At 43.6% G+C, this 25,610-nt stretch overlaps 5 protein-coding genes and 1 non-coding gene across 11 annotated transcripts in view; 3 read left to right on the top strand and 3 right to left on the bottom strand.

Annotated features, from left to right (window-relative positions):
• Positions 1-5,611, top strand: part of LOC6588536 (protein doublesex) — a 48,152-nt gene extending 42,541 nt beyond the window's left edge. For all 3 annotated transcript variants that reach the window (XM_026984142.1, XM_026984141.1, XM_026984143.1), the window contains one exon: positions 5,316-5,611. The gene's annotated coding sequence lies outside the window, so the exon portion shown is untranslated. The remainder of the gene's footprint in view (positions 1-5,315) is intronic.
• A 756-nt stretch (positions 5,612-6,367) lies between these two features.
• On the bottom strand, positions 6,368-10,202 carry LOC6587771 (transcription termination factor 2). Its single transcript, XM_002013109.2, has 5 exons — positions 10,108-10,202; positions 8,890-10,031; positions 8,341-8,665; positions 7,422-8,278; positions 6,368-7,353 (listed from the first exon to the last, which is right to left on the bottom strand). The coding sequence occupies exons 1-5, from the start codon at positions 10,175-10,177 to the stop codon at positions 6,565-6,567; spliced, it is 3,183 nt and encodes a 1,060-aa protein (XP_002013145.1). The 5' UTR covers positions 10,178-10,202; the 3' UTR covers positions 6,368-6,564.
• Positions 10,203-10,998: 796 nt separating this feature from the next.
• LOC6587674 (transcription termination factor 2) lies at positions 10,999-15,128 on the top strand. Of its 3 annotated transcripts, none has more exons than XM_026995010.1 (6): positions 10,999-11,219; positions 11,281-11,477; positions 11,524-11,817; positions 11,885-12,279; positions 12,338-13,669; positions 13,735-15,128. In XM_026995010.1, the coding sequence occupies exons 2-6, from the start codon at positions 11,459-11,461 to the stop codon at positions 14,734-14,736; spliced, it is 3,042 nt and encodes a 1,013-aa protein (XP_026850811.1). In that variant the 5' UTR covers positions 10,999-11,219; positions 11,281-11,458; the 3' UTR covers positions 14,737-15,128. The 3 variants fall into 3 exon arrangements, with proteins under 3 accessions (XP_026850811.1, XP_026850814.1, XP_026850813.1); XM_026995013.1 differs by having other exon boundaries at positions 11,542-11,817; positions 13,735-15,127; XM_026995012.1 differs by having other exon boundaries at positions 11,000-11,219; positions 11,533-11,817; positions 13,735-15,127.
• A 926-nt stretch (positions 15,129-16,054) lies between these two features.
• Positions 16,055-19,985, bottom strand: LOC6588607 (transketolase-like protein 2). The gene is made up of 3 exons (XM_002013107.2): positions 19,734-19,985; positions 16,431-18,029; positions 16,055-16,365 (listed from the first exon to the last, which is right to left on the bottom strand). Exons 1-3 carry the CDS (start codon positions 19,835-19,837, stop codon positions 16,188-16,190), a joined length of 1,881 nt encoding a protein of 626 aa, XP_002013143.1. The 5' UTR covers positions 19,838-19,985; the 3' UTR covers positions 16,055-16,187.
• A 1,563-nt stretch (positions 19,986-21,548) lies between these two features.
• Trnay-gua lies at positions 21,549-21,642 on the top strand. Its single transcript has 2 exons — positions 21,549-21,585; positions 21,607-21,642. It is a non-coding gene; the product is annotated as a tRNA-Tyr (tRNA).
• Positions 21,643-21,856: 214 nt separating this feature from the next.
• On the bottom strand, positions 21,857-25,610 carry LOC6588647 (peroxisomal N(1)-acetyl-spermine/spermidine oxidase). Of its 2 annotated transcripts, none has more exons than XM_002013106.2 (5): positions 25,082-25,610; positions 23,896-24,301; positions 23,050-23,833; positions 22,869-22,989; positions 21,857-22,791 (listed from the first exon to the last, which is right to left on the bottom strand). In XM_002013106.2, the coding sequence occupies exons 1-5, from the start codon at positions 25,373-25,375 to the stop codon at positions 22,606-22,608; spliced, it is 1,791 nt and encodes a 596-aa protein (XP_002013142.1). In that variant the 5' UTR covers positions 25,376-25,610; the 3' UTR covers positions 21,857-22,605. The 2 variants fall into 2 exon arrangements, with proteins under 2 accessions (XP_002013142.1, XP_026840333.1); XM_026984532.1 differs by lacking the exon at positions 25,082-25,610 and adding an exon at positions 24,414-24,676.

The raw sequence follows: 25,610 nt of genomic DNA, 5'->3' as shown, positions 1-25,610 counted from the left end.
CTGCGTTTTGAGTTTTCTCGTAACATCAAAATTGTGGATGCCACAGATTTTCGTCCTTTGTGGGGGTGGAAGGGAACGTGGCGAAATATTGAAGTACGCTTGTAACAGTGTGATATCACAGAAGTCTTTATATCCCGAGCACTCATAGACTCTAAGATCCAGTCTCCCAGATCGAGTCGGCTATTGATGCTGATCAAGAATATATGTATATACACTATGGGGTCGGAAATGCTTTCTTCTAAGTGTTTTACACATCCACTGTCACCACAAAGCTAAAATAACCCTTATTCTCTTTTTGAGCATCGGGTATAAAAACTGAAAAAATCGACAAAATATTAAATTTCAACGTGTTCAGCTTCCAGCCAGACAGTTAAATGAAAGAGGACATAGAAACCGACAGATATTCGGACAGACGGACTGAGAGATTGGTGGACATTGGACTTTATAGGGTTTGAATAGCATTCCAGTTTGTGACTTTGCTGTAAAAACTCGACAAATATCCTATTTAGAGTTTCGCTAATCGCACAACGCACGAATGGGAAACAAAGTGGTGTACTGTTTTAAACAAATTTCAGAAGGAACAAAAAACAGGTCTTCAAATTCAATGAAAAATTCGTTTGATGACTCCTCCAGAACCTCGAGGGACATTAACCAATTACTTATGTACATTAATTAAATAATTGCTTAATATGAGATTGTTATACTAAGATCAATCAATACAAATGGCAATGCTTATTAAAGTAGACCTCCTATTTTGTCAAGTGTTTTGGTCATGAATTTCAATCATGCAATCATGCAATTTATTATGCAGCTAGGACTCTTTCCCGCTGAGCGACCTTAACTTCAGCCTGAGAGCGAAGAGAACCTTGAATTCGAATAGATTTAGTGACCATGCTTCCATTTTCTCACTTCCAGCTCATTTCGCATGCTGGGCCAGGCGCGTTTCGTTTAATCAAATCAATTTCGCAGCATAGTTTTATGTTTACAATTTAGGTTGGTTGCCTTTCCGGGCCATGTCCTAGCTCCTGGTGCTTTCCGGCGTGTAAGTTTTCTTTCTGCCACGTTGGCTGTTTGCTGTTGCTGTTGCTGTTGCTGCTGTTGTTGTTGTTAGAGCTGGTGTGTTGGCGTTGGCGTGGCTGTTGGTTGCATTTCCGGACTGCGCACGAAAGTATGCAATGGCTTTTTCATCATTTGTCCTGATGACTGTGCAACGTGGGCAACAAAAGCTTCCTCGTCTCGGGCTTCAGATGAAAAACAATTCCTCTTGGATGGCCCGGTCCTGGCCCAGCCCCTAGCAGTGTTCGGGTGCTGACAATTGAAGCCATTTCTTGCCAGGGCATTGTTGCCGCTCTTGCCGCTCTGGCTGCTGCACTTGTAGTTGCTTAATTCAGAAGCAAGTGTTAAATTTCCATGCTGGCTGTCATTTTTGTTGGTCCTAGCAACATGGAGACGGGCGGGACTAGGTTGGGTTTTGTTCCCAGCATTTGAGCAGTTTGTTGCCTTTTGTTTTGCTAAGCGATTTGCTTTAATTAAAAACTCAAGTGGCGCCAGAAGCGAAGAGGTCTTCTCCGGTTGCCCTGTCGGAGATGGAAGTGGAGGGGTCTCAAGTTCGGAGGCAGCCACAGATATCATAATGCTGCCGATGCCCTGGCGAGGCGAATGGGCATCAAAAATTTCGCTTCACACATTTTACGATGCTCCCCGTCAGACCGCGAAGACGACACTTCAGAATGCATATTTCAATGTTTTGGTCTCGTCAATGGTAATAAAACATTCGCATTGCAGAAATATGAAAGAGGGAGAACTGGCATCTAAATCTTGTCTAGAAGTCGCCCTGCGTTCTCGGCCCTTCGATTGTTTCGCGCGCCCTTGCGGCACATTAAAAACCTCAACTCGCGTCGACTCATCTCTCACCGCACTCCTGTGGCACTGCACTCGCATCAAAGAGACGCAACGCTGTGTTCGGTTTTTATGGGTCTGGATCATAAAACCGAAACTGAATCGCACGATAGCTGCGTGGAAATATTTTTTCTCTATGCTCGCAGTCGTATGTTGGCAAGTATTTGTGCCTTCTCCTAAGCCTAGAACTCACTTTGGGCTGTAATTAAATTTCCTTTTGAGAGGGCGAGGCTACAAAGTCGAAGAGTGAGATCTCGTAAAACTATCACAAAGTTCATTTAACTCTGTGACGAATGGGGCAGAGACATGGCCGGGGATCTGCCAAATCAAACTTATTAAAAAGAAGTAGGAAAAAGGAAAAAGCAAACATCAAGAACAACAAACAATTATTCGTGGCAAAACTCGAACCCATAAAAGCGGGCAAATAATGCCGAAAACTTTTACGAGCCTTGGGGAGATCCTGCCAGAAGCACTTCCTGAAAGCATATCATTCGCGGAGAGACAAATACCCGTGCCATACCCGTAGAAGGGAACCCTGGAAGGAGAAAATATCCTTTCAAATGGCACTTCAACTCCATGCTAACTCGCCTTGCCTTTGTTGCCATGGCCAAAATGGCAATAAATGCATAAGTTTCCATTTTACGATATTGTGTTTCCATTTTCTGCCACGTATTTCCTTAGACAGTTTTCCGCACCTTTGCCGTTCTGCGTAAGTACAGGAAAATGTGCAACGAAGTCAGGGAAACTCCAACCCAAGTTGGCTCTTGGTTCCTGCTTTAATTTTACTTTTGAAATCATTTTTCCATGTATGCATTCTATAAAATGACTGATGTTTTGGCACATCAAAAGTGTCCGACAGACATGAAAATACATCTATTGAAATGTATGCATTTCATGTGGAAGACAACATCAAAGTGTCCCAGAAAACAAATTGTTTCACACCGTTCGGCGCTAAGAACTTTACATTAGAAATTCCAATGTGTGTGTGTGTGTGTGTTTTTTTTAATTATAATACTTATAATATTTACAACCGTTAAAAAGATAAGTTCAGAGTTAGTTATCAGAGAAAAAACTCTAAAAACTATCTAAAATATCAATTCAAATTCAGATCTGGATTTTTAAAGGACAGTTTTATGGAAAGATATCATATATGTATGCATACATAACTGCACACATCCTGCATCTGGACTTACTATGTCTACCTTCCAATAATGTTAAGATTATGTTAGTTCAAATGATTTGATTACCATATAAATGCTTTTTGCAGCCTAGTGATGTTAGAATTTGTTTCTTTCTAAATGCAAGAAACAATAAAAAGTACTCAATGTGTCGGCAATCTGAAAAAATATCTACTAACAAAAATTGTAGTAAATAAATATTGCATATATTGCATTTCCATACAAATAAAAAAATTGAATCCCCGTGAGTACGAGTGCTATCGTTTATATGTATGTATCTAGCTCGCATATCATATATCTATCAGATATGTATACGTTTGCACATTTTAAGGCCTAAGAAAGATTGTGATCGTTTCTGGCAACTCTCAAGATCATCAAATGCTTCAAACGGCCGACTTCCGGCTCACTTCCATAAGCAGCAACTTTGTAGTCTTCACTCTGATCTCGGCTCTCCAAAGTTTATGCAAACCACGGCATTTAAAGAACATTATGTATATGAATGTATGGACAATATACTGTGAATATGATTGTTACCATACAATTTCCGCTGATTTCTAATTTCCGCTGACTTGTCATTAAAAAGCAAACCCCTTCATTTTGATGCTCTACATGCCCCATTGTCCCCATGCCTATCCCCGTCCCCGGCGTCGGCCGATTGTGGGTCTGGCATTGGTACTGTGTAGGTGGAGGCGAAGGCGAAGGCAGCCATAATAAATGCCATGCTTGCCATAAAAAAAACACACAACAAAATAAAGGAATAAGAACAAAAATGTTATAGTTTTCTGGGAGCGAGTTCGAGTTTGAGTTCGAGGTTTCGGTTTCAGCTTACGCTGCTCGATTTCGCCCTTCTCTTGGCTCCGAATGTGGTTCTTGCTTCCCTTCTGCCCCATTTACACTGCTCCTTGGACACTCTCCTGCACGGCACAATCGGTTCAATTCCAGCCGTTCGTAGTAGTGCATTCATGGCTTTTTTGGTGTTCGCTCGTGTTTATTGTTCGTCGTCGTCTTTCGTGTGCCTTGCGTGCACAGACCGCTAGCGCTCCGCTCCTCGCTGTTTATGGGGCCCTGCTACGCTTCCTCTTCTTCTTGGTTTTTAGTGGACACGCATTATTAAAAAATAAACAATAATGTATGATGTATACAAAAACGAATCCGAAACCGAAACCGAAACTAACCGAACCGAGCCGTACTCAACGCAGAGCCGCATCATTTTCAGCTACTCCTTTTTCGGTGGAAATTTTTTCGTGGCCATCGTAAAAAGTTGACGCGAGCAAAAAACAGAAACGCAGACACGAACAAAAGAAGCATATAGTAGAATGGTAGCTGCAGGGAAATAGAGAATAGTGGGTACTCTTCGAAAAGAACTCGATCGTTGGCTTCATTAATGCTGATAAGCGAAGAACATTGTTCACATTCTATTCATTAGCACATACATGTATGTATGTATGTATCTTCTTTTATTGAATATAATCATATAGTGAAACGATTACACTATAAGAAGCAAGTATACTTCCAATTCAGCAAGGGGAAGCATGGCATGGAATTTATGATACGTTAAAAATTGAAGTGCGTGGGCTCGAAAGTACTCAAGAGTTGTAGGGTAGGATCAGAGTGCTTTTCAATGTTCGTTTGAGCGCAAATTAGTTTGTCTGCGACAATTAGAAATCAGGCAAAACGAATCGAAAAGTCAGAATCAGGGTCTGCTGCATTATCTTAAAAGGCGTCGTAAAAATCACATTTCGCATTATAAATCCCAAACTCTCGGGTCGAGACCCAGCTGCTCCCCATATTGTGCGGACTGACTGGCCATACCAGCCACTCGAACTCTTCGTGGGCAACTGCTGCTATAAAATTTTACGAGCACCGAAGCAGCGCTTATCCTTCTGCGTCCGAGGATGCGCTTACCTCTGGACCGCAGGTAAGCAGGCCCAAGACCGTGGTGGTTGATGTTGACGTCGATTTCGCCATTCGCCATTCGACCGTCGCCGTTGTCTTTGACTGACTAACAGACATTACAATGATTTTAATGGGTTTTATGGCTGAGACATTGCACCCATATGGGCGCGCTGGTATCGTGCCATTAAAAATTGTTTTATGCCGCATTTGCGCTTAAGCATATTGCCAGTGCAATATTGAATCTAACTAATTAACAAGCCACAAGACTACTCCAACGATGATCGATCAAAGTGCCATTCCAAGCTAATAATTTAATGAATTTCTCCCTTGTTCTTTTCGCAGCGATAATTAATGGTATCAGCCAGCTTGATTGGAGATCAGATTCCAGGAACGAACACAAATCCCCCAACCCGACTACTGCATGAATGTTATATGTATGATATCTAACCAACGTATGGCATATTTTAAGTTAAATTAAAAAATAATATAGCACGAACAGTAGGAATAGGCTATCCCAAGAACACGTTTTCAAATTGATCTCAAACCAATCTTAAATAAACAAAAATATCCCTATATATTATGTAAAGAAAGCTTATCTCGTTTATGAGTGGTCTGCGAAACTTGAAGATCATCTATTCCTAGTAAATCAAAACTCGTTATTCATATGTAATATATATATGTACATATACATATATGTTTCATTTAACTATGAAAACTTTTTCTGCGAGTAACTGTTCGGAAATCTATCACTGACCTGCACAAATCAAACAAGTTCTTCTAAACTACAGTAGACATAGACATGCGAGTATATAAACGACTTCTAGTCCAAGGCATGAGCACGTCCATTCGGATCCTTCAACACGAACATGTACAGCATCTATTAGTACCATCATGGGGAATCGCGATCACATTTGTTCTACTCGTATAGTCCTTACATATGATATGAGATTATCAGCTTGAAGTAACCACATGATAATTATATACATCCAATTATATCCAATTATACATATGTATTTATGCACGAGTATATATGCATACATATATCAGATAAATATATTACACTTTCTAGGGCTGTGCGCTGCCATGTAAAGAGAGCATGCGGTTTAATACTTTGTGAGAACTGATCTAGCAGATCTGAAAATAGTGTAGCGTTGGCTATATAGAAACTTTACTAAACTTAAGACTATTTTTTTCTCTTACGCATTACCGGTTTTTATCCTCTGTACAGTTTTTCAATACAAGAACAAAAAACAACCAAAAATGTTATGCTAATCAAATTGTAGTTGAATTTGTTTGTATTCGCTTAAGCAGACAAAGCTATTAAGGAAGATTAAGATTATATAAAGTAAGGAAATTAAACATTAATAATGCATACATTTCAATTTAAACGGAACTCTTTGTAAAACACTAAACAATTCAAATGGTATCGTAGCTAATTTAAATACAAGTGCTTCAAAACAAAGAAATACAAAATAAAATAAAAACAACTTCGATATAACTAAAATAAACATTTTTCTGTAAATAAAATGAACTCTGGCTTTTGTGCTTGCTTTTTGTGTGTACATAAATCTAAAGCGAATCGGAGGCCGTCTCAAATTCCAAACAGACCCTTGAGGTCATCAATGGTTAGTTTTGAACTAACTCCGGAGCCTGTTAGGACGCCATTGGCTAGTTCCAATTTATGTTGCTGCAAAGCCAAAATGCGCTGCTCGACTGTATCCAAGCACACGAACTTATATATCATGACATCCTTTTTCTGCCCCACGCGATAGATGCGGTCTTGGGCCTGGGCTTCCAGCTGCGGATTCCAGTGGAGGTCAAGCAGCAACAAATGATTAGCACCAACCAGATTTAAGCCAACACCGCCAGCAGTAAGTGAGAGCAACAAAATGCGCTTCTGATTGTGCTGATCATTAAATTGGTTGACAATTTCTTGTCGATTCTTTACGGGAATGGAGCCATTCAGCGAAAGGGTGGACAGCTTATCATTCTCCAAATGATCGCGCAGTATTTCCAGCACCGATGTCCATTGCGAAACTATAATGGCTTTATCGTTGTTGTCCTTCAGAATCGAAGACTTCAGTATTTCCATCACCTTTAGCATTTTCGTTGATGGACGCTTCATGTTAAAAACTGGATTGCTGCGCTTTAGCACATTTTTGGAAGCCTTGGCAATGCGAGCCTCATCCCCATGTAGCGGCGGTCCGTCGTCATCTTCAGTCACTCCTCGGCTGCTTCCGCTGTCACGGCTGGACCGACGCGGAGAAGTGGAGGTGTCTGTAATAGCCAACTTATTGAGCTGCGCCAATAAGTCAATCTCCGGGGATTCTCCGTCGCTGCCGTCAGCGTCCATACTCTTCGCCTCCTCTCCCTCTAGCATCTGAAAGTAAGTAATTCATTGAGTCCCATTGAGAACTGAACTGCTTTATTCCCGAATCATTCACTTACCGAATCAATCAGACCTGGATGACAGCATATCTGCCTCAAACGCAACAGCAGGACCAATATTTCATGGGACTTGACCTCTTTTTTATTGCCTGCCATTTTCGCGAACTTCTCGTGCAATTTATAATAGGCGCCATTGGGGTCCTTGATTTGATTGTATGTGGGCTTGTTGGCATCAGATATAAAGTTCGAGTCCGAATCTTTCTCGGCACGCTGAAACAGGAATTGTGCAAACAATGTCCTTGAATATGTCATGACCGTCTGGTACACATTCATCTCGTCTTTGTCGAGGGAAATCTCAATCATACGCAAGTCCTTGCCGGGCAAGCTGTTCAATTTTCCTTCCTGCTGCAGCTGTGCCTTAGTGCGCCTAAGCATGATGGACTTCATTAGCAAATTGAGTCGGTTCTGCCCGCCAGCACTTTTGTTATCGATCCACTTCTTCCACGTGTTCAGATCGTCGAATGGTGAACAGCGCAGGAACTTCAAAAGCGCATATATATCTAGTTCCTTGTTTTGTATGGGTGTGCCAGTCAGAGCCCAGCGGAACTTGCCGCGCAGATCGCTTACTGCGATTGACGCCAGCGCCTTGTGGTTGCGCACAACATGGGCCTCATCCAGTATGATGCGACGCCACTTGACACCAAACAAGGCACTCGACTCCTTATGCTCTCTCCCCACGATGTTGTAAGTAGTTACAACGATGTCGTATGTGCGCAGATGTTTGGCCTTCGTCTCGCGATTGTTGCCATGATGCACGCACACGGTCAGGCGATGGCGGTTGACCTTGGACTCCACCTCTGCCTCCCACTGGCGCAGCAAGCTGGCCGGGCACACGACTAAGGTGCCTCCACGATGAGCTACAACGAAAACAATCGGCCACTTTAGGGGACTGACATTGGAAACACATTATGCGACCTACTGTCTTTGCGGCCCTTAGAGTTCCATCCACCAGTGCTTTTCCGCTTTGTATCGTTCTCTTCGTCGCTGTCGCTGTCGCTGTCCACATGGCGCCCATCACTGCTCTCCTGACGATTTTTGCAGGCGAGAACGGATGAAATCATTGTCAGAGTCTTGCCTAAGCCCATATCGTCGGCCAAGATGCCGCCACGGGGAGTCTGATTCTCACGCCAAGACATCCACGCCAGGGCATGCTTCTGATGATCCATTAAAGTTACCTTCAGCCCCTCTGGATCTTCGGCCAGAACGTCCTCTGCTGGGCAGCCCTTCAGCGACCCATGGAGATCCTATAAAGACGAAATATTAGTCGGAATGCTTGAGCACGGGAGACTCGGTTACTCGCGGCACAAATTCAGGTATTGAATTCATAATCTTGGAATGCCCTTAAACAGGCGCCGCACAGTAACTCGTGCCCAGCGACCCCCAAATTTGATCATTCTCAGATATCCGTTCTGAGTCATCATCAAGGAAAATCTTATTTCAAAGCACTAAAATTATTCCACCTACGTACCTTTAGAGATTCCAGCGTTAAGGCCTTCTGCGTGTTAAACGTGGCCATTCCCTGCGCGCCAGTGTACTTGGGCTGAATCGAGTTGACCGCTGCCGAAAGGTCTTCCCAGTCGGTTGTATCGTTGTCAGACTTGCGGTGAGCCTTCATCGCCGTAATCGCCTTTATTGCTGGGACACTCCTCTGCTCTACTTTAAGGCTACTAATAAGTTTTGTTTTTAACTCAATTTCCCGACCCAAGGCATCGATGCGCTTCCTGATTTGGCTACCCTTGTCAGGCAGCTTTTTGGCTACTTTCTCATAAAGCTTTTCGGCGTCATTCTTTTGGGCGCGCATCTCCATCAGCTTGTTCATCTCCTCCTGATGGTACTCCTGAGTTACAACCTTCTGAGCTTCACTCTTGATCAAAGAACGGCGGGGAGCAATCGGTGAGGTGCTCTGTTTGAAGGCCCTTTGTATGGTAGGCTGCATGAGACTCTTGTTGGACTTAACGACAGGTGCTCCGGCGCTACTGCGGGGCGAATAGGATCGGCTTGCGAGGGGTGGAGCGGATATGTTTTCCTTGTTGAAGCTACTTTCATCATCCGTACTTGATATTTCAATGGGAGTCTCCTTGTTGCTCAGTATGAGGACATCGCTACTACTCGAATTGTCGAGTGACACTTCAAGCATGTTGGCTGTAGATACTGTTGAGTGTAAAGTCTCCTCGATGTTTCCCACAAACTGCGTGCTGTAGCGGGGCGAAAGATCTCCGCCATCGCCACCGCCATCGATAGATTGTCGGTTGCGCGCAGCCGCTGCTTCTTTTCGCTCAACATCTTCATTGTAGGTCTCTTCAGCTGTACCTGCTGACGCCTCTTCGTCGCTGTAATCAATCTCACTTGAGTCATCGCTCAGATCCTGTGGGCGTACACCTGTAATGCTCATGCGCGTGCTCGGAGACAAGGCCCGCGAGTCCAGCTCATCTTCCTCTTCGCTGTCGGAAGCGATCACTGGAGGACGACGTCTCTGCTTCGGCTTAGCTTTGGAAGGACGCACGCTTTCATCTTCCGACTCGGTTTCGTCAATAATTACGCCGGAATTACTATCAGGGTTGATCCCGCGACCGCTGTGGCGAGAAGAGCGCGACGAGAGGCTTGATCGCACTACAGCGCGGGTCGAGGGGAATGAAGGCACTTTGTTGTTAACATTGATTCAAATAAGATATAGCTATAAAAATACCTGAAACAGCGCTGCTGATCACTTCATCGTCTTCATCATTAGTGTAATATTCACCACTGTCACTGGACATTTTAGATTTACAAAATTATTTACCCACGATGTGAGGCTTGCAAATTCAGCGCCATTTAATTAAAGCCTTGCCACCAGTGTGACCGCGGATTTATCATTAAAATATACCATAAATATACTGACGAGTTCAAGCCCTATTATACATATTCCTCGTTTTTGATATTCCGTGCAATATAGCTAACTTAATAGAACCCTCAGCCCTGCCCACAAAATTTTATTCGATTAGTGAATGAATTTTCTACTTAACTGGTTGAATTTTAACTCTTGCTTTTATTGGATTTCTATATAACGTTGACAATTAAAGATGAAATTTACAAAAAATACCATTATATACCGATATACCAAAAATATACCGTCGATTTATTTTGAACTAAAAAAATACCGAAAAGTATTAAAAATACCGCAAACGGTCACTCTGCTTGCCACCAGACCACTAACCATACAGTATATGGTTAGTGACCAGACACAATGTATAAAGCTGCCCACCTGTTTTCAGTAATTAAAAAATACTTAACATAAAAAGAATTTTAAAGCAAAACAAACTCCTCTTGCAAAAACATATCAATATTTTGATGTTAAGTTGATTATTTGTTTTCCTCGATTTGGTTTCCAAAAATCCCTAATTTCCACAATTATATATTGATTGACGAAAAACATTAATCTATCACTCACCAACACTGACCGCGACCTGTTTTAAAGTTTAAGTCGCAAAAGAATGTAGAGTCGAGTATATATCTCAAGAAATATGTTAAACTTCTCTTTTAAAGAAAATAAGGCATTTAAACCGTATTTCCGTGCATCACTGATTCCACTGGATTACAATCATATCCGTGTCACTCCTTCAAACCATTTCTCTTTGGCGCGCATCTTTTGTTCTCTTACTGTTCTCAGTAATGACGCACTATGGCTATAGAAAGGGGTATGGACAACAGGAAGGAACAGCCAAGGAAAATTGCAAGGCTCGTACGAACTTCATCGCGTGTGAGGACAATGTACCTTGGAATAAAATCGGCTTGTTGATTTCAAGCTATGTTAGGAAAAAGGTTTGAATTTTCAGTGCCGTTATTCCCAATGTCCATACCCTCTTTTCCACCTATTATGTAGCAAAAGACGTCGCATCGCAAAAGACGCTTCCCAAGGCCGTCCGAAACCACTAATTCCACAAAAAGAAAACAACAGAAAACCAACAAGAACTTAGTTGCGAGGGCGGGAGATTTGATTTATCCGGTTTTTTGTATGCTCCAATAGGAGCAGATGTAAAACGGATTGGATTTTCGATGCAATGCCACCCAAACGTGGAAGTAAGTGATTTAACTAAATATTATATTTAATTTTATTAACCTTCAGTTGTACAAGTCTCTCTAGCGACTCACAGTCGATCCATATACAAACGCCAGTCATACTCCCAAAGTTCCATGCACAAAGACAAGGAAAATGAGCAACAAAATGTAAAATCTCCCGCATATAACTGGGACACAGCCGGCTCCTCCGATGAAGATGAAAATCATCATCAATCGGGCGGCGTGTTTTCGTTGTCGCCATGCTTTGACGCAGTTGAGAATTATGATGAAATAGAAAATCAGCCAGTGCCCTCGTTCGATGAATTGGAGTCGGAGGATACGAAATTTGATTTTAGTAGTGGTAAGTAATTAATTACAAACATTATTCACCTCTTAGTGCGATGCAACCCATTTGTATAACCTTTCAGAGTATGCCAATGATGCAGATGTCGTATTGGAGGTCAGTAGTGCGGAATATGAAAAGACCAAGTCCAAATTTGACGAGCTTGTAAAGAAGGTGCTTGCTTTGGAGCAGCGTAAGCGGGAGCTTGAAGAGGCGTCTAAAACAGGAGCACCTAATAGTGAGGAGCTTGAGAATATTAAAGCGCAATTGCAGAGGGGCAACGATCGTTTGATTGCAAATGGCGATGTTCTAGACACTTTTCGAGTACGTGAGGAGCAGACCGATAATTCCGAGCCTCAAGAGAACGTGAAGCCGCAATGGGCCAATCTGTTTTCGGGTCTGAATCGCCATCGGAACAAGGCTGGCGCCACTCCCGCTCAATTCTATCAGCATAAGGCGAACATTATTTCCAGCCTAAAGGTGAAACAATAATCAACTGATTTCTCGCCGTATATGACCGTATTTTTGTATATCACAGACCATCTACGAGCCAAAAGAGCCCACACCCACTGACGATCAGTTTGCAGAGCAGTCTCCACTTTTGCTTGTGGACTTGCTTAAGCATCAGAAGCGCGGTTTGAAATGGATGCAGTTCCGGGAACGTCAGGAAATTTGCGGTGGAATACTGGCAGATGACATGGGGCTGGGAAAGACGCTTAGTATGATTTCCCTAATCTTGGCCTCTCTGGAGACAAAGAAGCTCAAGAAAGATAAAAAGCAGAAAGCTTTAGTAGCCAAATGGAGTAAAGAACATCAACGGATGCCGGTTAAAAAAATGCCCAAATTTCGTATTTTTGATGATGAGGACTATGACGACCAGGAAGACCAGGCACAGGAAGATAAGTATGAACCACATCCAAACCGGCCGAGTCCGATTGAAGACGCCGAGATATCAGAATCTGAAATAGAAGACGAAGAAGATGAACGTGGTCCCTACCCGTCCGCGGGCACTTTAGTGGTCTGCCCGCTGAGTGTGATGTACCAGTGGGCCCAGGAAGTGGCTTCTAAAGTGGCACCAAATACCCTCAAAGTTTTGACCTTTCATGGTCCCAATCGCCATGACATCAGCTTGGAGGAATTCAGAAGCCACGACATAGTTATAACCTCGTACCATACCGTCGCCTCAGAGGTTGGTAAACTTAGCAATAGTTCCCGCCTGCTGGCCGTCCAGTGGAACCGCCTAATCCTGGACGAAGCTCATATAATAAGAAACGTTAGGACTAGCTGCTTCAAGTCCGTCTTTCTTCTACGCGCACATTGCCGTTGGGCACTGACAGGGACACCTATCCAGAACAAGGCCATCGATGTCTTTGCGCTGCTGCGTTTCTTAAACGTACCGCACTTCAAGCATCTGAAACAGTGGAAGATGATGCTGAACGGGGGCATCCATGGTCACTTTCGCCTTAGCTTCATTATTAATCCTTTGATGCTGCGTCGCACCAAGCAGGAGTTGCAGGCGTCCGGGGATATGCCCTTACTGCCTGTCTTAACAGTCGAGCTGGTATATGTACAACTCTCGGAGCCTGAAATGGCTGTCTACCAGATTTTGTCGGCGATTTCCCAAAGAATCTTTACCCAGTTCTTAATGCAACGCGAGAAAGGAAACAGCGACTTGAATTACTATTCTGTGTACGGCCAGCAGAAGCCACAATTCATCACAAAGTCTATTGAGGAAAAATATGCAAAAATTTATGAGCGATTCCTTCGATCGCTTGGGTACAATCCACAAAAAAAGGTGAAGGGAATCGTTATTCTGGTGCTGCTTCTGCGCCTTCGTCAATTTTGCTGCCATCCCTGTCTATTGGTTAAGGTGAGTAAAATATCAGATCAGAGGGCTACAAGCTTTTATTTAATTGAACGTGTTTCTTTGCTTAGATGTTTTCGGACATGGATGTCTCCCGGTCCATGGATGATCTGAGATCAGATGTCCGGCAAATCGGAGGTCCGTTGCAGATAGATGCGCTGAAGGAATTAGAAAATTACGTAGCTGGTGATTGCAGCTGCGACGTCGAGAACGAAGACCCGACTGATCCGCTGGCGGATTCTGCTGAAGTGGATACTAAAAATCCAGACCTGAAAGAGAATATCAAGATGGCCGACATCGAAACCAGGCTGAAAATTAAAGAGGAAAACATAACGAAGGACGAATCTGAAACCCAAGAAGAAAATAAAGAAGTGAAAATGAACATAAAAGTGAAAGTGGAAAATATTAAAAAGGAAGAATCCCAGAACACAGAAGAAACTAAAAAGGAAAATATTAAGAAGGGGGAAAATGTTCTCAGCGACTTGGCCGGAGACATGGAACTTCTAAATATTAACAATCCTATTTTTAATACGAGTCAGCCGTCGACAAAACTGAAAATCGTTATTCAGAAACTACAGTCAATACTCGAAGGAACGACAGACAAGGTAATCGTCGTATCCCAATGGACCTCTTTTCTAGATATCATTAGGGAGTATTTGAATGAACATGAATGGCAGACGCTTGACTTTAATGGCAAGATGGATGCCACGGAGCGCGAAGTGGTCCTCAAAGATTTCAACGTAATCCAGAACAATAAGCGGATTCTACTGCTCTCTCTTACCTCTGGTGGGGTTGGTCTCAATCTCAATGTGGCCAACCACTTGCTGCTGGTGGACTTGCACTGGAACCCACAACTGGAGCGACAGGCGCAGGATCGCATCTACCGCTACGGCCAGCAAAAGCCCACCTTTATTTACCGCTTCATGTGCCAGGACACCGTGGAGCAGCGTATCAAGGCATTGCAGGACTACAAGTTGGAGATTGCCAATGTCGTGCTCCAGCCAGACCAAAGCGCATCGTCTGCGGGTGGAGATCTGAACATGGAGGACTTGAAGAAGCTATTTCTAATGTGAGCTATGCCCATACCGTCACTTCTCGGCTAGAAAAGCCAATATTTAAGAAGTTTAATATAAGCTTTCCTTTAACATTCCATGTTATATTTCTAACAAACGACCACAGGCTTTATTAAACACTACCTCATACGTACTATGTATAATTAATACAGTCTGTTCTGTACGTGTTCGAATCTTAATTTAATTTGAAAACCACATATCTATTATAATCATATTAATAGTAAAACATATTAGTTGCTTCTTTTTGGTAACCATCGAAAGGAATAGGAACAGAGTAGGAATATATTGTTGAAGCCAAATATTTTCTTTGTTTATCTTTGTTCATAAGAAGTTCAACATTTCTCTTCTTTATAAATACATACATGTAATCCACATAGTACACAGTCTGTTGTGTATGTGGTCAAACGTAAATTTGATTTGAAAACCAAATACATACATATCTGTTATAATCATTAAAAGTCAGTCTAGACTTCGTCAAGTAGAGACGCGCCAGCAGCAAAGCAAATCTAATAACAAAATCCACACATAAAAACATTCAAAGGCACAAAGCAAATTCCAAACGAGGGGGAACGTTGTGAGTTGCTGCGGAGACCGCAACTCTACATTTATACCCCATACTTAGTCAGTATACTCTCCTCCGGCAGACGCCGCTAATATTAAACGACACGACAAAGAGTGCGTGCGAGAGAGACAGAAAATCAGTCAGAGCGTGACGTCGGACGCTGCGTAGCCACTGCAAATTGATTTATTCCTTTTGGCTATAAAAATGATCCGATCTGATCCAGATTCAGCAGCCGGATAGATATGGTCATTATTTATGATTGTGCGTTTTTAGTTTTCTCGAATCTGCTATATTGAGGATGCAACAGATTTTCGTCCTTTGTGGGGGCGGAAGGGGGTGTGGCGAAATTCTGAGATATACTTTTTATAGTGAGATCTAACAGGAGTGCGGATTCGCAGACTGGCAGACTCTGCAGCCAAGATGAACACCAAATTTCCCCTCATTTACACCCCAAACCACAACTCTACCGACATTGCACACTTCCTAAAAAAAGTCCTCCAATCTAAACAAACCGACCTCCTCACAAACACCTCTACATGGTACGAACAAATTAGCAACCTCGCTACCAACAACACCCCCTCCAAAAAACAATATCCTTAATAGAAGGCACCAGGTCATAATTAATAGACTGAGACTGGGCAACACCAAGCTGACCAACGCCCACTACTTTGACAAAACATTGCCCAATACATGGCCATTGTGACGCAAAGAGAATGGGCGATGTGGGAATTACGGGAATCCCTCTACTTTTGAATACTTTGTATCAAAACGAATTTATTTCTGATATTATAATTGGAATTAGTAAGCAGATGTGTGGGGGAATGGTGTCTGGGTATTTTCCTGCAGGTGGAACTGGAATTCAAATTCTTGGGGAGTTGGCGGTGGTTCCTCACTTCTTCAAGATGGCATTGACGGCAAGGACAACGTTGCGGGCTGAAATGCCAAACATGTCGATGAGAACCGCTGGCGGACCTGAGCGTGGTACAGTGGGCACAAACAGATGCTTCACCACAAAGTTCCGCTGCTCGGCTAAAGCACTGAGCACAGCCTCGCCTAAGCCTCCTTGCCTGCGAGAAAATCATATTCGTATTATTAAGATAAGTTCTCCGCAGAAGGGATGGCGTGTACTTACTGGTAGTGGTCCTCAACGACAACCACACGGCCACCGCACTGCTTGCCATGCTCCACAATTAGATCCACGTCCAGAGGTTTTACGGTGAACGGATCAATTACACGGACTGTGATGCAATCTTTTTCCAGCTGGTCGGCGGCGGCCAGGCACTCGTACAAAGTGATGCCAGCTCCGATCAAGAGCACCTCATCGGAGGGCTTCTGGCGAACCACCTTTCCGCGTCCAATGGTGAAGGGCTCGTCGTTGTTGTAGATCACACAAGTGTTGGGACGCGAGGTGCGGATAAAGCAGACGCCCTTGGTATTGGCTGCCAGCTCGACGGCACGCTCGGTACTGACAGCGTCGGAAGGATAGAAGATCGTGCTGCCAGGAATAGTGCGGAACATAGCGATGTCCTCGAGTCCCATTTGAGAGGGGCCATCCTCCCCGATGCTGCAGCCACAGTGGGACCCTACAAAGTTTACATTTGTCTGCGAGATGGCGCCCATGCGGATCTGGTCATAGGCGCGAGTGAAGAACGTGGCGAAGGTGGAAACAAACGCCACGGTGCGACGACGGCAGGCAGCCCCGATGGCAACCCCCACCAGATTCTGTTCAGCAATAAAGCACTCGATGTGACGTTCCGGGAACGCGTTCTTCAGCTTGTCGGAAAAGGTCGAGTTCTTAGTGTCGCCGTCCAGAGCAATCACACGGTCATTGTCAGCTGCGATCTTGGCCAAAGCTGTGCCATAGGCTAGGCGCGTGGCTACCGAGTCACCAAGCTTGTAGTTGGGTGGAGCACAGAGCTTTACATTGTTGATGTCTACCTCGGGTGCCAGGCCGGTCTTGCCCACTTTCTTCGGCGCAAGTTTGACGTTGGGATTGACCATCAGGCCCTGCAAGTGCTTGATCACCTTATCAGCCTGGTCGCCCAGGGGCTTGCCGTGCCAGTTATCGAGGTCCTCAATATTGGGGAAGTCCTTGCCCTTAAACGTTTTTGCAATAATGGCTGTTGGCTTGCTCTTAGTGTTGGCCGCACAGTGGAAGGCTTTGCAGAGCTCGTCGATGTCGTGGCCATCCACAACCAGCGCATTGAAGCCAAAGGACTCGAGCCTGTCTCTGTACACCTCCATTTTGTGCTGCAGCGAGGTGGCCTCAGACTGACCCAGCCTGTTAACATCGAAGATCACGCACAGGTTGTCTAGATTGTAGTATCCGGCAAAATGCAGCGACTCCCACACTGATCCCTCAGCGGATTCGCCGTCCCCCACAATCACGTAAGTGCGATAATCGGCCTTGTCGAAGTTCTTGCCCACATAGGCCATGCCGGCACCAACGGCCACGCCCTGGCCCAGAGATCCGGTTCCCACATCAATGAAGTTGAGGCGAGGTGTAGGATGACCCTCCAGATCGCTGTCGATCTTGCGCAGGTTCTTCAGGTCCTCCACGGAGAACAGGCCAGTCTCGGCCCAGGCAGCGTATAGAATAGGGGCAGCATGTCCCTTGGACAATATCAGGCGATCGCTGGATGGATCCCGGGGATGCTTAACGTTCAAGCGCAGCTGCTGGAAGAACAGCACTGACATGATCTCGGCCAGCGAGGCGCATGATGTGGGATGTCTGTTGGAGATGAAAGGAAGGGTTTTTTTATATTTTAACTTTAACACAGAAAAGGGCTATGGTTCTTCAATGAAGAATTTTAGATGACAGAACAAACGAGGGGGAACGTTGTGGGTTGCTGCTGCGACCGCAACTTTACATTTGAGTATCGGGTATAAAAACCATATATGTATGTATGTATATCCAGGAGACATTTACATTTGTTGTGTTTCCATTTGATCTCAACGTCCATTAATCAATCCGACATACAAACCAATATATTTATAGATGAAGATATTAAGAGACCAATGAAAGGGCAGCAAAGAAATTGTTTACAAAATGTGCTGCAATTTGGCAAAACTCCAACCCCAACGAGGGGGAACTTTGTGAGTCGCTCCTACGGTCGAGACTCTACATTTATACCCGATACTCAGTCAGTACCGCCAGAGGTTGCACATAATGCACGACAAAGAGTGTGTTAGAGAGACAGAAAAATATCTGATCCCAATTCTGCAGGAAGAAATGGTAATTCTCTATGATTCTGCGTTTTTCTCGTATCTTCAAAATGTTCGCCCTTTGTGGGGTGGAAAGGAGCGCGGCAAAGGAGTCTGGATCTACTCGTTGCTCTACTCTTATATTCTCTGAGGAGTAAGTGTGAAACAAGACCGATGGACGGACAGACAGATATGGCTCAATCGAAACTTTTCCTTCTGGGCGTTACATACATCCATTTTCCGCACAAATCTAATATACCCCTGTACTCGTCGAGTAACGGGTATAAAAATACGCAACTTTGCAAAGGGGGGCTCGTCTTATCCCCCATGTACATTTAAATATGTACATACTTATATATAAATAAACCTTATCTCTAAGACAAGCAACTAGAATGATATTCGAGTGAATGTACACAGCTACCACACCGGTTTCACGGACCTTGTACTCCATTGGGGTCTGGTCTGTCATAGCATCTCAAAAAACAAAACTCTCAAATTACACGCTGCGATTGCATGTTGCCGCCTGTCCTCTCCAACAACTCCAAGTACTAATGAAGGTGATCCTGAGTGTCGAGTCACTTGGTTCGGCTCATTTTATCAGTGTTCACTGTATTTCGATCATCATGCGCGAAGCACACCGGTCAGCTGGTCACCTCTACGAGGGTGTAATCGGTCATATCGTAAGTCGTGACGAACCAGCAAAACTCGGGTTATCTTACCAGCAAAGGTCATATATAGAGCAGATCTTATCTCGCAGAAGACCCCGAAGTGGAAAAATTATGAAGTTGAACTGCTGCGCCGCTGATTTCAAATGAACACCAGAGAATGTTAGGGCGGCCAAACCAATTAAAAATGCCCCGAAAGCAAAGACTATACAATACTATTGTATAGTCTTTGCCGAAAGGCAATAGGTGAAAACGGTAGTTTTCAAGGTCGGCAAAGGTCAGTTATAAAAGCTAAGTAATTTCCACAATGGGGTTTATCAGCAAAGCAAGCAGCTCAAACGCACAGACACACACACACAGCAAAGCAGTGCAACAAATTCATAAATTCGTATATCTGGAAACACTAAAGTGACGAAAACACGTGGCTTGGAAACTCAAGCCTGGCAGGGGGTCACCTTTGCCGGTGGCGCAACAGGTGCAAGGTGCACAATTTTTGGATTGCAGGTTTACATATGGCCATGTACACACACAATGCTTGTGAATGGTTCGATTAGGCGCACACTTACCCTGATTTGGAGGCCTGAGTGGAGTTGATGGAATGAATGCGAAGCTTTTGAGCCAGGTCTTTCAGGTCCTGAACGGTCTTCGCTTCTGGCTTGTGGTAGGACATATTGCGGATGATTGTTGTTGACGTTTCAAGCACAAAACGCGAAAAATTTGTATTCGTTAAACAAACGCTGAGACTTCTGGCAAATAGACGAAGAGAAGGCTGTCGTGGTGGCGGCGGAGCTGGAGTCAAAAGAACTTGTAGCAGCCGTGGTGGTGCTGGAAAATGTACAAAAAGTTGTGAGATTTGGAGATTTGATTTTTGTTGCAGTGTGACCGGAAATATACGAACTTAACCCACTCAACCCCCCTCTATTTAAAAGGGCTAACATCTTGAGCTAATCAGCGGAAAATAATGCTGTTTGTAAACTTTTCTTATTGATTCATCCTTCCTTTTTTTCTATAATCAACATTACCATTACATCTTTCACCTTAACTGCGTTAAAACTCTTCAAGATTCATAATTTTCGTGGAGAGTAATTTGGTCAACAGTGGGTTAATTGTTCGTAGTCCTTGACTCGAATTCATTTATCAATTTTGATATTCGGTTTAATATTACTAGCCAGATGGAACCATCAACCCTGAACACATACTTTTATCCGATTGATGAATCTATTTTCTATATGATTGGTTTGTTTTAAATATTCCCTTTTATTTGATTTTGTCTAAAAAAAAAGGTTTTAAAGAAAAAGGCCAAACAAATGAAACGTGAGTGAGTCATCGTTCCTATTGCTCAATTGGCTAGCTAAGACTCGCAGCTCTGCCCACATAATTGTATGCCTTTGATGAATGAATTTTCCATAAGTTCAGTCTTTTATTGTATTGTGTATTGAACAAGGTTAAAACAAAAAAGTTCAACTAAAAAGCAGTCAATGTTGCTGGTATTTGAAAACATGTTGCTGCAGTAGCATGTTTTTAAGTGTATATTCGAAACGATACAATTTTGTTTTAGGATATATCGGTTTGACGGACATTTCTGACGATTGGTTGAAAGTAAAAGACACAAAATACCAAATCCAATTCCGTTAATGTGCTATATATTTAAACCTGTGGAAAAGGGTACGCCACACATGCTGCAAAATATCTGTATTTCGAACAAACCCGTTTTTGTTTGTGCAACAGCGTTTAGGGCGCATCGAACGTTTTCTTTGGATAATAGTTGTTCGATTTATGGAAGTTCATCTGGTCTGATGAGGTGGCTCAAAAGGGGCCTAGATGATTCCACTGGACGAGTCGTTGTTTAAGGATAGCAAACGGCTTTCCTCGGTAATTCAGTTGCGAATAAGCGGGCATCCCTAGGGAGAGTACCGAAAACAAGCAGTCCCGGACAGCCAGCGGGTTTTCGCGAAGCAGCACACGCCTCATATACACCCTACACACTACCTAACCTAACCTATGGAAGTTCAACTGTAATTAATTAAAATACAGAATAGGCAACCCACAACGACTGCCTGATGAGAGCGAAGAGCAGCTTTATTAGTAGGGTAGGAACGATTTATTTAAAAACACCGCGGACAAAAAACAGATGGCTCTGTTGATATTTACATGTCTGTGTAGTTTACATGTAATAAACGTCATGGCAACTGCACAAACATGTAATTTGGGTATAGCCAGCTCATAATGAACTAATACTAAACCGAATATCAAAATCGAGGAATATCTTTTTAGTTCGTTTTGTTCATGTATTGTATGGTTTATAAAACTCTTTTTTAGTACATTTGTCGTCTCTTTTTCCGATCGGACCCAAAAACGACAATTGCGCAACTGGAATTCAACCTTCGATAGCTCAGTTGGTAGAGCGGTGGACTGTAGATAGAAACACGTGCAATAGAAATCCATAGGTCGCTGGTTCAAATCCGGCTCGAAGGAGTTTTTCTTTTTGTTGTTTTAACATTCATTTTTAGCTTACCGTTTTTTGATATACAATATACGAAGTTCATGAATAACTTGTGGACGAGCGCTACTTTTACCTAGTTTAAAATGAAAAAAAAAAACAGAAATTTTTCAAAGACTGTAGGTCAGAAAGTCAAATTTAAATTGATTTTGATATAAAAAACTAAGCAAGGTAAACAGATGGGTTTGCTTACATATAATAATTTAGCGTGTTCTTTATTCACCTTATGCAAACAGGTCGACATATCGAACATTTGAAGATAAAAACATACGGATTTATCGATATCAACTGTCCTACGAGTTTAAACTATTGCACAAATGAGTTAGCAAAGTACTAGTTAACATTAACAATAATTACATTCAATTTACACTTGTGGCCATCGCTTCATGGAGCATGGAGCTCATTCAAGATTCCCGGTCGTGGCCGGACATCTGGTCCAATCCTAACTTCAAGCGAATCTTTGATACCTTAATATGAGTTTACAAAAATAGGCATTTTATGTTTGTATGTAGTAAGTTCCACTTATGCATAGTTTGGTAATTAGTTCTGCATAACTTTAAGTTTGTGCACACATATTTGTATTCGTGCTTCGTTCAAGTACAATGAAAGCTGCTTGGAGTGCACGGTCGGTCATCTGCCGTTGGTTGGCAGCACTTTGATCAGCACAGCTATATTGTAACATTTATTCATAGTATTGTACAAGCGGGTTCCATATAATTTATACACAAAATTGGATCATAAAACATACAAACGTAAAAACAAATTCTCAATGAGGACGTACAAAAAATACGCTAAAAACGATACACGGCAAAAAATGTTAAACGGGGAAAAATGGAATATCACTAGCTAAAAAGCATTCAATAATTGTACAAGAAGTAATCGGTAATATAACTAAATAAAAATTATAATACAATATCGATTTGCTGTCTATAAAGTTTTTAGTCCAGGGCGATGCCTTGAATCCAGGCGCTGAGGTCGCTGCCGTCCGACTCCATTATAATCATCTCATCGGGCTCATCATTGGCCAGCAGATACTGCGCCGCTGTCCGCCCACTCAAGTAGGCGCCGTGCACGGTGGAGTAGAAGCTGGAATGCGTGTGCTCTCCAGCAAACAAGATGGCGGGCTGAACGCATATAGAGGAAATAGACAATAGACTTAGGTAAGTGTTCAATAAAACTTGTGACGCGGCATGCACTGTACCTTCATGGCCTGCGGCGTTGCATACAGGGGCTGGGCCAGGTTTTCAATATCTTCCTGGGTGGCTCCCACAGGTATAGAGGTATAGGCGCCTCCAGTAAATTCCTGCGATTTCCAACTCGTACTAAAAATAAAAAAAAAAAAATCAGCAAAAATAAATCAACCATACAATTTTTGGACTCACCACACGCAACGCTTCGGTTTCGGGACATACGGATCTTGCAGGAAGCTTCTCAGGATTTCAGTACACTTTTCCGCCACAGCTTCGTGAGAGAGCGTTTCCATATACTCGGCCTCGCGCCCAGAGACCCACCCCAGGAGAAGCGTGTCCGTCACCTTGGCAAAGGAGTAGATTTTCTTGTACCAATTCTTGCTAAGATAGGCCTCGCTGGCCAGCTCCTCCTCAGTGCAGCTGTGCATGTCACGCTTGTCATCATTCCACAGCAGCATCACCTCCGATATGTCTGCACTGAGGAATGGCCTCTCATACTCCAAGTATATCTTGTCTACAGTCCCGAACATGAGATTCTCAATCGATTCCTGCTTAAACTGCGGCAGCTCCGGATCAAAAAGGGTTTTGTGTGTATTCTTGAGCACGCCCAGCGGTATAGTGCATATCACATGGGCGGCGTGGAAGACGCGTCCGTCCTCGCAGTCTACACGCACATTTCCCGCGGGATAATCACAATTGCTACTGGAGTTGGACTCGACGGAGGCTCCCCGCAGCGCACCGCCCGCAGTGGGTACTTCTGTGACAGTCTTTTCCGAGTCATCTGAGTCCTCGTTCTCCGAGTGTTCGTCTACGGTTTCCAGGCCTGTGAACGTCTTTTTCCGCTTCCAGTGAATCTTCTTTACCGGGCACTTGGTCAAAATAGACTTCTGTGGTATCTGGCCACTTAACGGTCGTAGTATGGAGCTGTAGCCAGAGGGCAGAACTATATTGCCGCCCTGTAGCTCTGTATAGCTGCCTGCAAAGGTAATTAAATCGTCAATATTTGTAGAAAACAACGAACTCGCTTCTACAACCTACCAAGCTCGAGGAGATCCACCTCGTTCATGTTGTTACAGCCAGTGATACAGGTCTCTCGCTTGAGAAGGCAGTTGAATATGGACTGCTTGAGGCGCTTCTCCTTTGGATCCTGCACCGAGCTCAGATAGATCTCGATCTCGTAGTTGATGTGCTCGCCCACGCTATGTATATCCGGTGGGGGGCTATACTGACACAAAAAATACTCGTCGCAACGCCGTAGAAAGCACACGTACGCCTCGTAGATCTCTTGTAGTATGCTGAAAGGAACTTGATGCCCATCTTCGGTGGTGGCCACGACTTTGTGGGGCTTTGGTACATTCACCACGCTGACTAGACCTTGCTGCATGGCGAATTCGAATATTGGGTTTCCCAGGACGCCATGTATCCAGTTGGCGCCCAGCTCGATCTGTGAAAATAAAACAAAGTGAGTGTTTGAGAAATTTATAGTGTACAAAATTCACAAATATTTATTTGTAAATGCTTTTTTACTTTCTGATGATGCTCAGATAAGAACTGACCTTCATATATTCCTAGAACTAGGGGGTGGGCTCATTGATCATGGCTTAAGAGCTCACGAGTCTACGTGATCGTTGTCCCGTCAGCCCTCCATTTGGTATAATGGATGGTATAATGCAAAATGGAGGGCTATAGCCTGGAACTTCATCGTTAGCTTTATTCAGTAAGCCGTATCTTATCTAACATTTTTTGGCTATTGGCTGCCAGTTGTATAACAATTCGTTGACAAAGTCATAACTAATGGACAAGCTCTGGTATCGTAGCAATTGCTCTTAGTAACTAGACAAAAGTCTGGTCCCAAGCATTCCAACAGATGTACAGAAAAAATGGTATACAAATGGGATAGGCAAGAATCAATTAAGTAAATTGAGCGGTCTTAGTATCTTTGAAGGGAAAATATGACAAAAACTAAACTAAGAAATAGTCCAAGTAGCAACACAAGAAGGCTAAGCAAGCCGACATAAATATACCCAATGGGATGCGTAAATAGCAGACGGACTGCGCAATGCTTGGAAAAATCTATATTCTATGACTACAGCTGCAGCAGTAGCTACGTTATAGCATGCTCGCTCAGAATTATAGCTTCACTTTATGTATGTTCCAATAACGATGAACGAGATTCAATTTGGTTCGGTTCTTGTCCTTTCTTGGGCTGGTTACATAACTCTACCTTTTGATTATTGCTGAGCGGTATGGACACAATACGCCCACCCACCCGACCTCGGGCCTCGATTATGAAAAAATCGTCACAGCCGTTTTGGAGAAGATGGTTGGCCGCCGAGAGGCCGGCCATGCCTGCCCCAATTATCAGGATCTTTGCATTTGTGCTAACTGCGGACTGGTTGGAGCTGCTACTGCAGTTGTTGCCGGGGGCTCCAGCATTGCCGACAGCTGCCGCCAGGTCTGCCAGTCCTTCTTCCGTTGGGGAGGGTGCAGGTGTGGTGGGCTCCGTCTTATCGCCCATTGCTCCTAGCTCAGAATAAGCGTTGTGCACATATGCGGGTTGATGTTTTTTAAGCGCGTTATTTCAATGTCTTTTCCTTTAATTGTGCTACTTCAATTATTTTTCTGCACTTTTCGTCCGACCCGCGACTGCTTTGACGTTTGTTTGACAGCGGCCGAATTCGTTGCAGGAGGTAACAGCTGATCGGGTTGAATTCGGCATTCGGTTTGGTGTATTATATACCAATGTATTTAGA

Source organism: Drosophila persimilis, unplaced genomic scaffold (genome assembly GCF_003286085.1).
Source record: "Drosophila persimilis strain 14011-0111.01,24,50 unplaced genomic scaffold, DperRS2 tig00000000-arrow-pilon, whole genome shotgun sequence".
Taxonomy (NCBI): Eukaryota; Metazoa; Arthropoda; class Insecta; order Diptera; family Drosophilidae; genus Drosophila; species Drosophila persimilis.
Note: the sequence above shows the minus strand (reverse complement) of the source record. Positions and strands in the feature narration are given on the sequence as shown.

Bases quoted from the DNA above. Each gene is read 5' to 3' on its own strand.
- LOC6588647 (XM_002013106.2), bottom strand. From the start codon at position 25,375: ATGGGCGATAAGACGGAGCCCACCACACCTGCACCCTCCCCAACGGAA. The intron at 24,302-25,081 runs GTAGAGTTATGT...TTATTTTCACAG, and splicing joins CGCTCAGCAATAATCAAAAG to ATCGAGCTGGGCGCCAACTG. The intron at 23,834-23,895 runs GTAGGTTGTAGA...TTACCTTTGCAG, and splicing joins GGTGGATCTCCTCGAGCTTG to GCAGCTATACAGAGCTACAG.
- LOC6587674 (XM_026995010.1), top strand. The intron at 11,818-11,884 runs GTAAGTAATTAA...ATAACCTTTCAG, and splicing joins GAAATTTGATTTTAGTAGTG to AGTATGCCAATGATGCAGAT. The intron at 12,280-12,337 runs GTGAAACAATAA...TGTATATCACAG, and splicing joins ACATTATTTCCAGCCTAAAG to ACCATCTACGAGCCAAAAGA.
- LOC6587771 (XM_002013109.2), bottom strand. From the start codon at position 10,177: ATGTCCAGTGACAGTGGTGAATATTACACTAATGATGAAGACGATGAA. The intron at 8,279-8,340 runs GTAGGTCGCATA...TTTTCGTTGTAG, and splicing joins CTCTAAGGGCCGCAAAGACA to CTCATCGTGGAGGCACCTTA. The intron at 7,354-7,421 runs GTAAGTGAATGA...ACTTACTTTCAG, and splicing joins ATCCAGGTCTGATTGATTCG to ATGCTAGAGGGAGAGGAGGC.
- LOC6588607 (XM_002013107.2), bottom strand. From the start codon at position 19,837: ATGTCCTACCACAAGCCAGAAGCGAAGACCGTTCAGGACCTGAAAGAC. The intron at 18,030-19,733 runs GTAAGTGTGCGC...CATCTCCAACAG, and splicing joins ACTCAGGCCTCCAAATCAGG to ACATCCCACATCATGCGCCT. The intron at 16,366-16,430 runs GTAAGTACACGC...ATTTTCTCGCAG, and splicing joins GTCGTTGAGGACCACTACCA to GCAAGGAGGCTTAGGCGAGG.